General features: G+C 48.5%; 2 protein-coding genes across 2 annotated transcripts in view; one reads left to right on the top strand and one right to left on the bottom strand.

The window, feature by feature from the left end:
• LOC308439247 (2'-5'-oligoadenylate synthase 2-like) overlaps positions 1–16,160 on the top strand; it is a gene marked incomplete at its 5' end in the record, with an annotated part of 30,756 nt that extends 14,596 nt beyond the window's left edge. Inside the window, 6 exon segments of the mRNA XM_080940994.1 lie at positions 5,465–5,657; positions 7,175–7,451; positions 9,889–10,073; positions 13,012–13,244; positions 13,903–14,056; positions 15,112–16,160. Of these exon segments, the coding sequence (XP_080797120.1) occupies positions 5,465–5,657; positions 7,175–7,451; positions 9,889–10,073; positions 13,012–13,244; positions 13,903–14,056; positions 15,112–15,213 (1,144 nt within the window). The 3' untranslated portion in view covers positions 15,214–16,160.
• Positions 1–18,081, bottom strand: part of LOC308439504 (inactive 2'-5' oligoadenylate synthetase 1C-like) — a gene marked incomplete at both ends in the record, with an annotated part of 57,965 nt that overhangs the window by 28,851 nt on the left and 11,033 nt on the right. The window lies entirely within an intron of this gene.

Raw genomic sequence — 18,081 nt, 5'->3', positions numbered from 1 at the left:
GTAGCAACACGAGTCTCCTGGGCATTTATAAGCAGTGCATTTTTCTTCCACGTGGTCCCCTGATCAAGAGTACTGTACTGTAAAGGTTGTTCGCAGAAGAATCCTGTTGTCGCACGTCGTTCTTGCTGGCGGGATGTGGGGCACGTGGCACCTCACACTCTGACCTCCACATTCTTATGCATACACACCTTAACATATATGCTCGTGTTATATGTTATATGTTACACAAGCACCATACACACATTAAAAAAAAAAGTTCCAGAGATACTGAGAAATCATCCATTTGAAGAGGTAAAAGCTAGAAATGGCAGGAATATTGGAACCACAAAAGTGGTCTCCTGAAGAAGGAAGTAGAAATGCAGAGACACAAATGAAGCAGCAGCCATGAATAGATTCATGAATTAGATATGGCTGACCTGGGAGACTAAGGCAGGAGGTTCAAGGCTACCCTGGCTACCTAGGGAGGGCCCAAAACACCATTTCAAAAAAAAAAAACAAACAAACAACAAACAAAAAACAACCACAACCAGAATTATCCAATCAAATCCCCTCCTCCCCCAGATGTGATCCCCCCCGAATCGATAATAGTGTATACTTCTGAGTTTTAGAAAACATGCAGCCAGCTTGCTCTTAGTTCACCTGACACCACTGTATACACCACACTTATCAATGCATATCTTGGAAATTGTCCTAATAAATCGGCAGGGTGGATGGACTGAACTCCTTTAGCTCCCACTGTCTCAGTCAGTTACAGACTGAAAGGTAGAGGCAGCCTACACACCTAAGTGTGAGCCCAACAACCCTTACACGTCACCATGACGATGATGCTGTGGGCAGACAAGATGGCTCAGTGAGCCATGGTGCTTTTGGCCAAGTGCGATGACCTGAGTTTTCTCTCTGAGACCAGTTGTCCTCTGACCCCTATACATGAGCCACAGCATGCAAGTGAACAGAATAGTGTGCCTTTGAAGATGGTGACATTAGAAAACTTCTGTTCATCTGTAGCTATGGTTGGCCTGGAACTCACCTTGTGACTAAAGGCTGCCTTGAACTTGTGGTGATCCCCCTGCCTCAGCTTCCCAAGTAATGAGATTAAAGATGTGAATCATCCCATCGACAAGAAATATTTTTGCAAAAAAAAAAAAAATACTGAGTTGATCTTTTTAAACGTAAGTTATAGAGTGTGGGGGGATACTTCAAAGATATAAATTTAAGATTAATTTAGTTTTTTTAAAAATCACATACCAGCATAAATGCACATGGGAAAATCCTGACAACGGCCATTCCTCTGTCTGGCTACAGATAATGTGTCAATGGCTTCCCCTTGTTTGTCTGAATAATGAACGTGACTGAGGTTTACAAGCAGGCAGACAAAGAACTTAAATAAAATCAGATTGTTAAGCCTAGTGGTGGCTGAGGCTGGGACCAGAGGCTCATCCCTGAGTTTGAGGTTAGCCTGGGCTACACAGCTGAGCTCTAGGTCATCGACCATGCTTGCCTCTTCAAGACAATTTTCCCCCCACTGAACTGAGTCCCTGGAAGACGTGAGCAGTTTATTGGGAAGGCGAGCCCCTTCCTGCCACCACGTTCTTCCAGGACAATTTCTCTAGTTCCGGGAATCACCAGGGAGCCTTGAGAGTTTCCTTGCAAACTGCCTGCGCTCTGCTCACCGTCCGACAGACTCGTTGTCCCTGTGGAGAGTTGAAACTCTTTCCCCTTTGCTGGCCAATTCCCACCTCCATAGTGACTGAAGTCAGCTGCCTTCAGGTCAGCCCACTTACTGAAGGTCAGCTACTTGCCGTCCGGTGACCACAGGGGTACATGTGAGCCAGGGCCAGCCCTCTGAGGCACCCCTTGCTATAGCTGACATCATTAATCAATACAGCAGACACCAAGGAGCCTGCCAAAGGCTCCAGGACCCTTCTGTGTACAGCACTCCACGCAGCCACTGCCAACAACCAAGGGAGGCCCATCCTGAAAAAGGCTGACCCCTGATCCTGGCATAGGACACGCCTACCAGGCTGAGCATTTTCATGAGCACTGGGACTCCTGAACAGGCTAACTGACCTTTTCTCTCGGTTATGACAGAGCCTGCATGGAGTGATAGGGTAGGACATGTTGTCCCCACACACTTGCGTCTTTCCTTTGTCTTGGCCAGGTGCTTTCTCTGACATTTAACAATTTGGAGCATCCCTGGGGCATAGCAGTTACATTATCCATGATGAACCCTGACACATGTCATGGGCTCCATTAATGTCATCCCACATGCCTGCCCTATACTTGGGCTCTGGTGTACAGTGCCCATCCAAGGCGATGCTCCTGAGCTGGGGAGGGTACCCCCCGCAACAGGAGGCTGAGAGAAAGCAGGAGAGGCAGGCACCAGCCAGAAGGAAAAGATGAGAATCACAAGCTAGTGTCCACAAACTCCTAACCTTCAACAAGCCATGTTTCCTTTTATCCTGAGTGGGAGTTGGAGGCAGAGCTGAGTCTGGGCCCAATCAGAGCAGGCAGAGCTGATAGGGAGGGGGCTGGGTCACGGGGCTCATGAGGGTAGCAGTGTATCTCAGCAGCTGGCCATGTGGCCAAGAGGGTGACTCAGGGTCTTAAACCTTGTGATCCAGGCACTCCTAGACTCGGTCAGGCCATGGGATTTGGCCTCACTGGACTTAGTGACACTTGTTAAGACACACAGGGTGGGGGGGACATGGACAAGTATGGATGAGCTGAGCAAAGGGACACACTGTGATCCTAGCACTCAGGAGACAGAGGCAGGAGGATTGCTATAAGTTGAAGGCTAGCCTAGCCTATGAGACTATGAGACCATGTCCTAAAACAACAGCAACAACAAGGGTCACCGAGATAGCCCAGAGCACGCAGTTGTCTTCACCAAGCCTGGTGGCCTGAGTTTGGTCCCTGGGACCCAAGTGGTAGAAGGAGAGAGAGCCGACTTCTATGAGTTGTCCTCTGACTTCACATGCTTGCTCACAGGAAATAAATGAATAGAATATTTAAAACATAATCAGCCAGGCTCTCGCTCAGATCTGCTCAGGACCCTCAGCTGCCTCTTGTCCTCCGATCCTGGCACTTGTGGGAGGGGCCTTCATTCTCCCAGTTCCCTCAGGATCCACCAGGCCTCCCAAACCTCCCAATGAGGCCTAGAAGATTTGTACCTGGGGGCTGGGGGGATGGCACAGAGGAGGTTAGGACACTGGATACTCCTGCAGAGGACCTGGGTTCAGTTCCCAGAATCTATTTGGTGGCTCACAAAAACCAACAAAAATTTGTTGCTTATTTTCCAAGACAGAATCTCACCACTGCCATCTGACTATCATGGAACTCACCCTATATAGACCAGGCTAGCCTAAACAATAAGAATAAATAAACAAATAAATAAATCACAGAAGTCCAAAACTTTCTCTGCCTCCTGAATGCTGGGATCGAGGCCTGTGCCACTATACCTGGCTGACCAAGAAATTTATACAAGCTGTCACTTTGTGCAGAGGGCTGTCCCACAACCTGGAATAACACAGCCATAGTCAGCGGAAGCCATTTACTGCCAGAGTCTGTTCTTAGCCATAGCCTTTAGGGGGGGATCATTTTTTCCCATTTATTTCCTCCTCTGTGGCAGGTTTCTTTTCTCATCCTCTGGAGTGAATCCAGTTGTGGTCTAGTCCAGGATGGACCAACCTCCATTATCCATTCTCCTGCATCAGCCTCTGCCTGCTGGACTGCCAGGGCCACCCACAATGCTGCTTTTCTTTCTTTTATGTGAAGGGTCAATGGCCTAGAAGGCCCGGGCAGTCTCAGTGACACCCTGCAGGAAGAGACTTGTGCTGATCTCAGTGTGCAGTTAGAATCAGGAGGGCAATGGGGTGAGCACCCCACCCAAATTCACCAGCATAGGAAAGCGGGAATCGGTCTGCAGACCCCCCAAGGTCCCATTTCTACCCTGAATCACTTGCAGCTCCTTGTGCCGGTGAACACTCCCCACTAGCAATTGCTTTCTTCATGTACCCGCATAAAGGACAATTCTGCTCCTGTAAAATGTTCAGTCTCTTATTTCTGAATCACAGTAAATCCTGGTTAATGTACATGTGTGCATGTGTTAGTATACACCTGTTTATTTGTGTGCATATGGGCATAGGCAGGCTCTCTTTCGTGTGTGTTGTGTGGTATGTGTGGTGTGTGTGTGTATGTGTGTGTGTAGTGTGTGTTGTGTGTGTATGTGAGAGACTGTGTGGTGTGTGTGTGTGTGTGAGAGAGAGAAAGTGCATGTGTGTGGTGTGGTGTGTGTGGTGTGGTGTGTGTGGTGTGTGTGTAGGTGTGTGTGTGATGCATGGTGAGTGTGGTGTGTGTATGATGTGTGGTTTGTGTGTGTGTGTGGTTTGTGTGTGGTGTGTATATGTGTGGGGGGTAATGTGTGTGTGGTGGTATGTGTGGAGGGATGATGTGTGTGTGTGAATGTGTGGTATGTTTGGGAGCTACTATATCGGTTTTCGGAATTGAACAGGTTTTCCCTCAAAACATGGCTAGAGTTCTTCAACTCTGAGCCATCTCTCCAGCCCTCTAAATAAGAGATGAGAAGATGGAGACATGAGTTTGGAAAGCTACAAACTGTGTTGAGTCCTTGGGTAGCTACCCAAAGCCTGACTGACAACCTTGCTGTGGCCCTGAAAGATAGCTCACTGTAATATCCAATGCTGACCTGTCCAGTCCCAGGTTTGGTGGTGCAGCCTTTCCTTCTCCCTTGGGAATGCCCTGGGTTAGCTCCTGTCCCCACACCCCAAGCACCACAGGGGAAAATGTAGGATGTGTGTAGGAGAGGAGGCTTCTGGGAAGTCTGAGCTTTCTGTTAGCATTTTCTGTTATCTTAGAACTGCAAGTCCAGAGATAAAGGAAAAACCAAAACCTATTCAGGTGCTGTTCTTAAAAAAGACAAGACCATGCAGTTCTGCCTAAAGTGTTTGCAGGAGCTGGAAGCTGAGCTCAAAACCTACCAGCCACTTTCTGAAGTTTCCTGACTCTCTTTCCCCTCTTCCCCTACGTGTACAGATTGCTCTTATAAACATGTTGTGTAACGGCTTTTTCCAGAAAAAAAAACCCGAGAAAACCAAATCAGTTTATTTATGAGTTCCCTGGCTAAAAGCTCAGGTTTGAGAGTCTCTCTCTCTCTCTCTCTCTCTCTCTCTCTCTCTCTCTCTCTCTCTCTCTCTCCTCTCTCTCTCTCCTCTCTCTCTCTCCTCTCTCTCTCTCCTCTCTCTCTCTCTCCCTCCCTCCCTCCCTCCCCCCCCTCCCTCTCTCTCTGTGATGTGTATGTGTGAGTGTCAGAAGCATTGACTCCATTGGCTGCTCGAACCTGGCTGATTTGCATAACCCTCCCCTTCCTGGGAAATGGAAACTGAAAGTTCCATTCTTAGTTCAGCCTGGCTGAGAGACACGGGACCTGCTGTCTGCAAAGGTAAAGCTCCGGACCTATCATGGAGCAGGGACTTAGGAGCATCCCAGCCTCGGAGTTCGATAAGTTCATAGAGCAACATCTTCCGGACACCAGCTTTTGTTATGACCTCAGAGAAGTCATGGATATGCTGTGTGCCGTCCTGAAGGACAGAAGATTCTCGGGTTCTTCCCACCCAGTGAGGGCCTCCAAGATGGGAAAGGTGAGCCCTCCTCAGCCTGAGCTGACCTAAATGGGGTGGGAGAGGACTCTCAGAGGCCAGGCTGCAGCCCTGATCCCTCCTCCTCAACTCTGATCACAGCTGGGCCATGGGTTGTCCCCCCCCAGCCCCTGAGGCCCCACATATGGATTGGAGAAGGAGCCTCAGCTACAGTTTATGTTCCCACTCCCAGGCCACATCCATTTCAGAGTCAGGGAAACTGAGGCCCAGATTGGCAAAGCATTGTGGAAAGTGTCGGGTCGGCGGTAGGGGGATTACAACCTTTGCACTGCTGTGTGACATAGGGTAACTTAACCACCTTCTCCATACCCAGGGTAGTCCACACCCCAGGACACATAGACTAAGTCCAGTGTGACACGGAGGACAGAACTGGACCCCACCTGCTGTGTGACTGGATTGATGGACCCTTTCTAGGCTCACTTCTGGGTCTGTCAGTTTGCATTTCATGACAATAGTACCTAAATCCCAGACTCTGTGAAGGCTGCAGAAATGAGGTTTTTCTTGTTTATAGTTGATTTCATTTTATCCTTTTAGTTGTGAGTGGGGCTCTGTATGCACTGGCACAGGTCCCATCAGGACTGAGGAGTGGGTGTCACATCCCTTAGAGCTGCAGTTACACAGGTGGCTGTGAGCTGGACACTTGGGTGCTGGGAAGTAAACTCAGGTCATCTGCAAGAACAGTGGGCAATTTAACAACTGACCCACCTCTCGACCTGCAGATGTGACAGTTTGTGATGCCCTCTCTCAACAGTGGCTGGTGCTCATGTGTGTTAGTGATGGTTCTCAGCATTTTACTTAGGGAGGCTCTTCTCAGGATGAATTTTTCTTTTTAAAATATTTGTTTTAGAGATTTGGGCCATCTTTATTAATTTGTCAGTTTCTCTATGATTTTATATGCTATTCTCTATTACACAAGGCCATTTTATAGTGAGAAATGATGTAATTTGTGCATATTTCCCCCCAACTCACAATGACACCAATGGGACCAGGGCTACATTTTCATATAGCTGTATATTTAGGCATAGCCTCCCTCCAACCACCACTATCCTTTACCTCGCACCAGACCCTCCCCCAGAGGGTGGCTCTCCGATTTCATGTCACATGTGTGCAGCTAATGTGGACTCTACATGAGAGAAAATGTGCTATAGTGCCCCCCCATTATTCTTCCTTGCATTTCCTTTAGACCCCTCCCCAACTCCCATACACAGTGCCCCCCTCATACACACACACAGATATAAACTTCACAGACAAACACAGAGTTTTTCCTTCACATTCTGGTTTATCTTCTGTACCAGGAGGAGATCCAGAGCCCTCTATTTTCCTACATAGATCCTGATGTCACTCTTCAGGGCTGACTAATATTCCACTGCACATGTGGCAGCTTGCTGTCTCCATTCATCCATCCATCCCCCTCAGTGAAGGACTCCTACTCTGTTCAGCATCTGGACGGCACTGCATGGCTCTCTCTATCCCTTGTCATTCTCATCCTCGTCTTTCAGGGCAGTTCCTCACACAAAGGCACCTCTCTCAAGGGCAAGACAGATGCTGACTTAGTGGTGTTCCTTAACAATCTCACAAGCTTAAAGCGACAGGGAGAATTCATCAAGGAAATTAAGAAACAGCTGCTTGAGATTCAGCGTGAGAGACATTATGGAGTGAAGTTTGAGGTCCACAGTTCATGGAGTCCCAACCCACGGGCTCTGAGCTTCAAGTTGAGATCACCTGACTTGCAGAAGGAGGTGAAGTTTGATGTGCTTCCAGCCTATGATCTCCTGGGTAAGCCAGCCTTCCAGAGAGCCTCAGTTCACCCTTCTGCGTGCCTACATCCTCGTTTCAAGTTCCACGTGTGTGTGTGTGTGTGTGTGCAAGTGTATTTTGTGGGTCTTCTCTTGTGTGATCCTGAACCTGGCTAACACATCTCAAGAGTCATTCATCTTCATTGAGACCTTGTCTCTCTCTCTAGTTAGAATTCTCAGGAGCCTGACTGGTAGGGCAGAGCCCTGGGGACCCTCGAGTCTCCCCTTCTCAGCGCTGGAATCACAACCCTCCCCCAACACTGCCTTTCCCTGAGTCCTGGGAATCTGACATGGCTCCTCATGCTTGTGAGTCAGGCACATCACTGACTGAGCATCTCCCCAGCCACACCTTCCATCCCTGAGCTGAAAATGCTCATCATTGGAGAAACTCACCCGAACAGCATCTCTTCAAAGATGAGCTGGGGAGGATGTTAGAAATTTGGTACTGGGGAGAGAGGATCCATCTCTGAAGGACATTAGGTATGGAGCTGGCTCAGTTAGGGGACGAAGTCACAGCAGCTGCCTCCTTAGGACACCAGTCCTGTTCATGGCTGACTGTCCATTTCATCTTCCTAAACATGAGACAGAGGATGCTCCACTGAAAATAACAAATTCACAAATCTTCCCCCAAAGACTGGGAACCTCAGAGCTGTGCAGAGACCTGGGGTGTCTGCGGGAGGGCTTGTGCAGGACACAGAACTTCTCAGTGGAGTTCTGTCCCCCTCAGGACAACTGCAAATGCAGCCACCCCTGAGCACATGCTCACACATATTATATCATCACACATTAAAAGATCTTATCTAGGCTTTGACAGAATCTCAGTTATTTAATTTTACCGATGAAAACCTGAAAGCCATACACTGTGGTGAAAGGCAGCTCAGGGAGGCAGAGAAAGCACAGCGGACCTTCCTCCTCAGCAATGTTCCTGATGCATCCACTCTCTCACCAGCTCCACAACCTCTTTCAAACAGAATGTCCCTCCCTTCTACTTCCTGTGGGTTCTGTTTATCTTCTGGGGTCCCTCCTACTCTCCATGGTTTTTTCTTAATAACCCTAATGTTCGCTTCATGTCAACAGGCTGCTTGCCCTGCCTTTTAACCCATGATTAGCTTTATTTAATCCTTTTCACAACATTCAAGCAGAAAGCTCCTGGATTAAAGGTGTAAGCCACACCACAACTGAAATCAGGATTTTCCAGTAAAGAACGAAGTCTCTGGGTTCACAGCATGATCTCTGCAACAATCTTGTACCAGACTTGACTCAGAGTGTGTCTCCAAAATTACAAATTTCCCAACTCAGAGAACACCTGTGAGAGAGAGAACAATGGGGTCTTGGAGAGCTTAGAGAAGAATACTTGATGCTATCCATATGTGGGACACAGCACCTCCTGCTGGCCACTGTGTGAACTGCTGCTGTTAACTTAGAAACAAAGCCCACTAGCCCTTGGCTTAGGAGAGCATTGGAAACAGGCAGCAGGGACTGAGAGGGTTAGCCAGGGAGTAGGACCAGGGCAGAATGTTGTGCGAAGCTTCAAGAGGCTTAGAACCCTGCTCAGTTGAGGGGGCTCAGAGGATGTGACACAAAAATGAGCTGTGACAGCAGGTTCCACAGAAGCCTGTCTGGATCATGGACTTCCCCACCCTCAGCAGCTTTGCAGATGTGAGGGGCTCCACCACACAAGGTCAGCCTTGGCAATGGGACTGTGGATGACATAGCCACAACCCTACACAAGATGACATAGGCAATGAGCCATATTGTATTCTAGACCCTGACACTTAAAATAAGTCCATGAGGGAGAGACCTTCTGGTCACAAGTGACAGGGCATGTCCAAGCTCCATCAATGAGTGACTTTGCCCTGTGCCAGCAACAAAGTCTGATGGTGTGGTCTGCTGCATGGCACACACATGCACACACTTAAGGTCAGCCTAGAATACTCAAATGTGCACACATACCTACACACACATCTATTCCATAGCCTAATGCCCATCTACTCTACAAGTGCATAGGACACACACACATGCACACACAGATGTGCACTGCCATATCTCATTCCTGTCAGGACCTGGACAAACAAAACCACATGATAATAAGTTACACACTATAGGAAATCATCCACGGAAAACTCACAGTGCCTGGGGAGACACCTCATGGATAAGGGTGATTGCCGCACCAGCCTGAGGACCTGAGTTCAAATCTCCAACCCTCACATTGACCTGTAGCCCTGGCACAAAGAGCAGTGCCCACCATGTGTGCAGTTGAGGAACATGGGGCAAACGGGTGTGTGTGAGTGATGCCCGCTGTGGAAACCCTCTGCCTGTTCCCTGAACGCTGTAGCAACTGCACTTGTCACCTCAGCGAGACTGAAGAACCCCAGAAAGGGGCTGAGGGGTTCCACTGAATGAAATCTTCTTTACAGGTCACGTCACCATCTACAGCAAGCCTGATCCCCAAATCTATGCCAGACTCATCCGTGAGTGCACCTCCCTTGGGAAGGAGGGCGAGTTCTCTCCCTGCTTCACTGAGCTCCAGAGGAACTTCCTGAAGCAGCGCCCGACCAAGCTGAAGAGCCTCATCCGCCTGGTCAAGCACTGGTACCAAATGGTAAGGCATCTGGCCTGGTATTATGGGCTTCATCTGGACAGAGTGTGTTCACGGGCCAGAAAAAAAAATGTATATTCTAGTTTTGCTTTTTGTTGAGGTCATAGCTTTATCACATGACCAAGTTGCTTGGGAAGGAAAGGCCTTACTTCGTTACACATCCCAGTCACACTCCATCACTAAGGGACGTCAGAGGAATAACAGAAGCATAGACCATGGAGGAATTCTGCTCACTGTTTGCTGTCCATGGCTCTCTCCGTGTGCGTTTCTATATGGCCCAAGGCCACATTCCATTCATGGCCCCAACCACAGTGGTCTATTCCCACCTACATCAGTCCTAAATTAGTAACATGTCTGAAGCTAGTCAGATGGAGGCATTTTACTGACTAAGATTGACTCTTACCAGAGGATGCTACCTGGTCTCAGGCTCAGGCCAGCTCTATTCTCACATCGCTCTGTCCTGACAGTTGTCTCCTGCTCAGGGCAAGTCCAGTGTCTCAGGGTCTCCACTGAAAGTGAGGCTGCACTTTCACCAGTGGTTTCCCTGACCTCTCCCAGTGCCAGGCCTCAGCTGCTCTCTAAGTTCCCTTCGGTCCTGCAGCTTTCATGGGAGGTAAGGTAATGCCTAACCTCCTGGGAGACCTCTACATATTACCAGATATGGCTGCCTTCTGGAGATGCAGTCTTGGGACCCCTGAACAAAGCTGTCAGGATCCATGATTTGCTGAAGGATGATGTCCTGCACTCAAACAGTATACAGAAGCAGAGAGCATTTCATTCCACATACTGGGCTCTACCATTTTACCAAGATGGCAATGCCCAAGTGAGATCACAGGCCCAATTTAAAGCACATTAGTAGAATTCCAGGGAAGGGTAGGTGACCTTCTTCTTATTTAGTTAGCCCTATCTCTAGGGACATTCCAGGACCATTTCTGGGGGACTGGAAACTGTTGCTGGGAAACTAGAAACTGTTGCTGACTCTGCCCTTGCCTCCGGTCAGGTGGGCAGAGCAGCTTCGGATGGTGAGGACAGTTTCTGATAGGATGCCCTAGGCATCGGGTTTTTCTAGTAACTGACTTGGCTGGACTTGTCCAGTTAAACAGAAATGTAGGCCTGGTCTCCTGAAATGTCAGGGAAGCCTATCATGGACAGTCAGGCCTCTCACACCTAGTCTTTCGCTGAACCTGAGGAAATTCTTTCCCAAAGACCTGGCCCTCATGGTGCCCTTTACCTCTCAATCAGAGCTGATTTTCAGCCCTAGCTGATGAGAAATTACCCATTGTTAATCCAAACATAACAACAAACAGCCCTGATGGGGTCTTTGCTTTTCTCCGAACCTTCACTCCAGCCTCTGCCCTCTGCCTGCCTCTCAGCTCCTGTCCTCCAAGTTCCCACAAACAGCCCATTAGGATCTCAGCTCTCAACAGCTTTTCCACCCAAAGTTGCCACATCCCTTCTCAGTCCTCCCACAGAGCAACATGGCAGGTCAGTCACAGCAGTGTCCCCTCCTTAGGACCAGTTTCTGTTCAGTTTGCTCTGACTGCTGGGGTAAAGATGATGCTGGAAAGTAAATTGGGGAGGAAAGGGATTGTCTGGCTCACATTCCTGCACCACACTCCATCACTGAGGGAAGCAGAGGCAGGAACTGAAGCACAGGCCATGGAGGTACGTCACCTGCTGCCTGATACCCTTGGAGGATCAGTCTGATTTTAAAAAGCAACTCGGGACCACCTGCCCAGAACAGGCAATGCCCACTATGGGCTGGGCCCTCCCACACTGATCAAGAAAAATGCCTTGACTCCAGGCCAGGCTGATGGAGGCATTTTGTCATTTGTGGGTCTATCCCCTCCAGATGATTATATCTGTGTAACTTTAGCCCAAAGAATAAAACTTGGCAAAAGTAGTGAGGAAAAACAATGTAAAAGAAAACGTGTGTGGAAGGGAATCAGATGGGATGAGAGACAAGCAGGGGTGAGTGGAGATGAGGGGCGGTGATTCTCTAGGAGGGGTAAGGGGTACGTGTGTGTGTGGGGGGGGGGGGATCTGAGAAAAGGGAGGACTTTCCATGGTTGTTCTAGGTGATTTCTTCTAGTCCACTTTCCAATCAGCTAACTCTCTCTTCAGCTGTGTCTAATTCACTGTCCCACGGCTGCTGCTTCATTTGAATCTTTGGATTTTTCTTCCATTTGTGGCAAACCCTTCATGTCACTTTTTACACTTTGATTTTCCTGACTTGTCAAGTTATGTCTTTAAATGTGTGATTTCCTGTTGTATCCTGAGTGTTTTCGTGTGTGTTTATACCTATTCATGGGAGCACATGTTGTGTATGTGTGTCTAAATGATGCTAAATGCATCTGAGGACAGAGTGTGAGAGCAGGTCCTCAGTCACTCCCCACCTTTTATATATGACACTCAGTGTGCTGGATCAGCAGTTCTGGACAGTCAGTCACAAAGCATGGGGGAGCCCCATCTTCACCCCCTTGAACTGGGATTATGAGTCAGCTGCCTCAAGAGCCTGACACTCATGTACACACTGGGGATCTGGCCTCTACTTCTCACCCCTGCATAGGGATGGAGGCACTTTACCCCTGAGCCATCTCCCTGCCCCTTCCCAATTATTCAGAAACCATGAGACAACTTCCATAGAGCACTCCTTATGTCCCGCCCCCACCCTCACTCCCAGCTGTCACTCATGCTGTCTTGACTCCTCCTGTGCCTGCTAGTGAGAGCTGTCTTTGTGGAGCACACAGTCCATCTCAACCACTCAGCTCTTGGCTATAGCACAGGAGGGGGCAGAGACTGAATCTAAATGACTGGGCGTGGCTGTGTGACAATAAACCTATAGGGACATCCTCAGGTGGCAGCTGAATTGAGCCTGTGAGCAGTGGCCCCCACACCACAGCCCAGTGCCCTGTTTTTCTCATTGCCTTTCTCTTCTCAGTGTGAGGAGAAGCTGGGGCAGCCGCTGCCCCCACAGTACGCCCTGGAGCTGCTCACAGTCTATGCCTGGGAGCAAGGGAGTAGAGGAACTAAATTCAACACAGCCCAGGGCTTCAGAACTGTCTTGGAACTGGTTACCAAGTACAAACAGCTTCGGATCTACTGGACAGTGTACTATGACTTTGAACACCCAGAGGTCTCCAAATACCTGCACAAACAACTCAGAAAACCCAGGTAGTCTGTCCCCCCATGGCTCTTCTCCCCATCAGTACCAGGCTGCACTTGTGTGGGAAGGGGGAGGGGAGCTCTGTGTGTATGGAGCATCTCCTGCACTGGGCACTGTCCTGCTGTCACCTGATTGACATGAGGTTCTACAGCCCTGGGAGGAAGCGACAGAGGCTCTCTTGTCTGCAGATGAGCCTCTACCCAAACAGCAAAGGAAGAGGAGAACATGGATAAGGAACTAAGATTTTCCCAACAGTAACAGTATCATAAGGGCTGTGAGGCTCGCATGGAAGACCAGTCGTGGACCAATTACCTATACATAATGAAACATAATGTGACCCCAGGTAGTGACATGTCCTGATCCTGTGTTTGTTCAGTTTTCTCTCACACCTCATCCTGTGGAACTGGCTGGTCCAACTAACCTCGTCTCACAGATCAGAGAGGCTGAGTATCCTGCCTCAGGACACTCAGCTACTAAAGTTAGAGGATTTGAACTGAAGCCCTTGAGGTCATGCCCAGAATTCCTCTGGGTTTGCTGTATGGCATCAGGCAAGGACAAAGGACAATCTCTGAATAGTTCTCTGCTGGGCACCTCCTCTACCCCTGTGCAGTGGTTCCTGGGTCACTGGACATCTGCTCAATTCCCTCTCTTTATGTTGCTCTGCAGGCCTGTGATCCTGGACCCAGCTGACCCAACAGAAAACGTCGCTGGTTCGAACCCAGAGGGCTGGCAGCGACTAGCAGGAGAGGCGGCCGCCTGGCTGCGGTTCCCGTGCTTTAAGTACAGGGACGGTTCTGCAGTGTGCTCCTGGGATGTGCCGGTGAGAACATGCCACCACCCTCCCCATTCCACACATCCCCGTTCTCTTCATCTGCGTGGAGAACATCCTCACAAAGGTGTGGTCTCCACACTCCTGTGGAGGCCGGCCGATCTTTTTGTTTTACAGCCATTTTAGCACTGTTCATAGATTTCATGGGCTCACAAGATGGCTCAGAGGGTAAAGGCCTTGCTGTCAACAGAGATGACCTGGGTTTGATCCCAGGAACTCCTATGGTAGAAGAGAACCAAATCCCCAAAGTTATCCTCTGACCTTCATCTCTGCTGTTTCACACCTCCACACATTGGTCACCCATCCCCAGTCACGCAGACAGACACACACTTCACCACATCACCCCCACACAGAAACACACACACACACACACACACACACACACACACACACACACACATACATACATAGACTTTGAACTCCGAAGCCACTGGCTCAGGGACATGCAGATAGAGTCTAGTGGGGCTGGGATCCTGTGGATTCTGAAGCCACTGTCAGGTCCATGAAGCATCCCGTCTTCCCTGTCTCATTGTCATGTGGCCAATGGGACTCAGTTGGGCTGTGTCACAGCCACAGAGGCACAGAGGGACCTGCACTTGGATCTTCCCCTCCTGGGGCAGGTTCTTCCTGATGCTGGGGAACCAGTGATGTCACCTGTGCCCTCCAGACAGAGCTAATGTGGCTGCAGGGATGTTGGAACCATAACCCAGGTCAGGAAGGAAGTCTGATGTGTGTGGGAGTGGAACTTGGGGATGGGGAAGGAGGTCAGGCTGCAGTGGCCTTTAGGGCTGTCCCTCTGCCTATGCCCCCTCTCATTGAGGGCTCTGTCACTGAATGAGAGGCATCAGGGGGAGGCCTGGCTTCCAGGGAAGAGCTCTGTGTATCCTCAAGGGCCTGATTCCTGTTCGACCTACTGTTCACCTTCTCAGCAGCAGCCTGACCAAGGACCCCAGGTGGCCTGTTAGAGCAGTCACCTTCAGTTCTCATTTGTGTCCCCTTCTCAGTGACTATGTGGGCTCCTAACATGCTTGTGTTTTCTATTACAGACGGAGGTCGATGTGCCACACCGGAAGAATATCTTTTTTATCATTTTCTGCCTGTTTCGTTTCTTTCTGTGTTATATACTTTTTGGGAAGAATTCTGTTTAACCCAGAGTGGCTTAGATATCGCCATACTCCTGCCTCAGAGAGGTCATGGCTGCAGTGTAGCCTGATGGGCTCTGCCTTCCCTCTGTCCTCAAATGGACAAGTACTAGACATGCACCATCCTGTGAGCCCAGCAGGACCTGACCAAGAGGCTCCAGATTCAGGGTAACGTCCTGCTCTGTTGCAGGCCCTTGACCCAAAGAAGACAGGAAGGTACCCAAGGCCCCAGAAAAGGAGGGTCCAACCTGTGATCAGACTCCAGGCATCTGACCCCTGCCCTCAACCCTTACACAGACAGCTGTCCCCACAGCCTGCTTTATCTGCCTTGTCCCCCAATACTGTTCTCTGGGAGACAAGAGTTTCAGAAGGGGGTGCTTGGTCCAGGGAGTGGCACCGTTGGGAGGTGTGGCCTTGTTGGAGTAGGTGTGGGCTTTCCCTTGTCCTAGCTGCCTGGAAGCCAGTCTTTCACTAGCAGCCTTTAGATGGAGATGTAGAATTCTCAGCTCCTCCTGCACCATGCCTTCCTGGAAGCTGCCATGTTCCCACCTTCAGGATACTGGACCAAATCTCTGAATCTGTAAGCTAGTCCCAATTATATGTTGTTTTTATAAGAGTTGCCTTGGTCCTGATGTCTGTTCACAGCATGAAACCCTAACTAAGACACAGGGCAACTGCCTAAAAGTAGGAAGGTACCCTAAGGAGTGACAGTCTTCTTATTAGGGAGATTAATCTGCAGGCCACGGGGACCGTGGAATCAGAAATGGTCTAATGATTAAATGATCAGCAAAATGACAGTTTGACCAAGACTTGTATGATTATGAATATCTCATACTTAAGAACCAGTTTTAAATAAAAAAAATTAAACACTCATGTTATTTATCTCCAAGAAAGATTCAGGACCATTAAACACCTCTATTTATTGGCATTATTATATATTATTTTTTGCTTTATTATGAACAAAATGGAGTTGGATCAAGTAATCAATTTAGTTTACATGAACATTTGCTAAGATTTCAATTTGGTACTATAACATGATGTAAAAAAAAAACAACAACAAACAAACAAACAAACCAAGCCCTAATTGTGTAATAGGCCATATACACATAATCATGCATAAGACATATTTAATAAACTGAGATTTTTGAACATTAATGTTTGTTCAGATTATGTTTTCGGTAATCTTCTTTGGGAAGGAGACATTGGGAAGGAAGACATTGATAGATCATAAACAGAAGTATGTACATGTAAAACCAAGGAGTGTGGCGGGGCGTTTATCTCAGAAGGAAGGGGGCTTGGAGACCAGGCAGGAACAGCAGCACTGAGAATCCCAGAGCTTCTGAAGCTGAACCCCAGGTAGCAGCAGCTGTCAATCATCCCTTGAGTCTCCCTTGGGACCTGTGACTCTCAGTGTGATGGCTCTCTCTGTTAGCTTGCCCATGTTGGAGGCAGGTGGCCTGGAGACTTTTAGATGCTCCATGGAAGCCAGAAGCCGTCTCATGTCAAACCGTGTCAGAATTATATTAAAATGAGCAAATAAGTGCCTTGCTGTTCTCATGTTACCTCCAGAGTCTGATATTAAAGGGCGCAGTGACTCCCGGGGTTCATTGTGTCGGGAGGTGTTCTGGGGGCTCCTATTTTGGTTGAGGGCAGTTTCCCAGGAAGGGTGAAGAAAAGGCTTGAGGTGGTAAATTGGAAGCTGGAAAGGATTTGCTGATGAACTTGCTTAGGAAATATTAAATTAGAGAAAACAGAATTTGGCCAGAGAGCCCCACCTGCACTTTGCCTGAGATAAGCACTAAGTTAACCAGGCTTGTGAGAAACTGTGAGAAAGAAAATCTATACCACAAGGTATATAAAGCTTATATATATGAAGCTTAGGGTCCCAGAGAAAGTTTCTGCTAAAGTTTCTTTTCACAAAGATTGGCCTGCAATTCCCATTACAAAAGGAGACAAGCCAGACTGACACCTGGCCACCAGGTCCATCCCCACATCAAGAGCTTGACTCTAAGGGCAGGTCCAGCCTCAGGGCAGGGTCACAGCCACTGGTCTGGCATGAAGTCCCTTGTGCTCTTAACAGGAGAAGCGAGGTTCTGCCAGCAAGGCTAGAGACCCTGGGCAACAACTATTTTAAAAGAACAACACTGTCGTCTGAGATGGGTTCTGGTTATTTTGGCTGTGGGGTTCTCACAGCTGCCCAGGCTGGCAGGCTTTTGTCTCTGTTTAAATTGTTTAAGTGTAACCTGAGGCCTGAATCTGAAGAGTCTTTAAGGATGGTAGTTTGTCTTTTTAATTACTCATTAAGTAGGCCTTTATTCCATTAGAGACTTGACATGTTTAGAAAGGGACTTATATTTTGCTCTGTAAAGTATGATAAGGAGATGAGTAATTATGATCTTGTAATTTTGAAGTCTATGATTTTTAAGGTCTGAAAAGCTCTTTCCACAGTAGCTCCTCCCTGTGAACCACAGGGGATGTCAGTGGGACATGAGCAATTAGGAGTTAAACACCATTTTTTTAAAAAAGGGGGGGCTTATTAAGTTTAAGCAAAGGGGTTGACTGATTCTAACTCCTTGGCATATCCCAAGATTATAAAATAATGAGACAGATGTTGTGTCAAACCTTTGAGAGCTTCTGCAGGTTATTCAGGGGCACAAATAACAATGAGCGATGAGTATCCACACATCCAAGAATAAAGGCTAACTTTCCGAAGACAGGACATTCGTAACACTTGTCTGTCTTGGTCACAAGGACACAGGCTCATCAGGAATTGACTCCCAAGCGGAGCTGCAGGCATGCAGGAGCAGTTTCCCTGCGTGCTCTAAGATGTTGCTCAGTTGCCTTCAATGGAAAAAGCTGCGATTTCTGTCAAAG

This window comes from Micromys minutus (assembly GCF_963924665.1).
Source record: "Micromys minutus genome assembly, chromosome: 29".
In the NCBI taxonomy this organism is placed as follows: Eukaryota; Metazoa; Chordata; class Mammalia; order Rodentia; family Muridae; genus Micromys; species Micromys minutus.
This window is presented reverse-complemented; position numbering and strand designations above follow the sequence as displayed.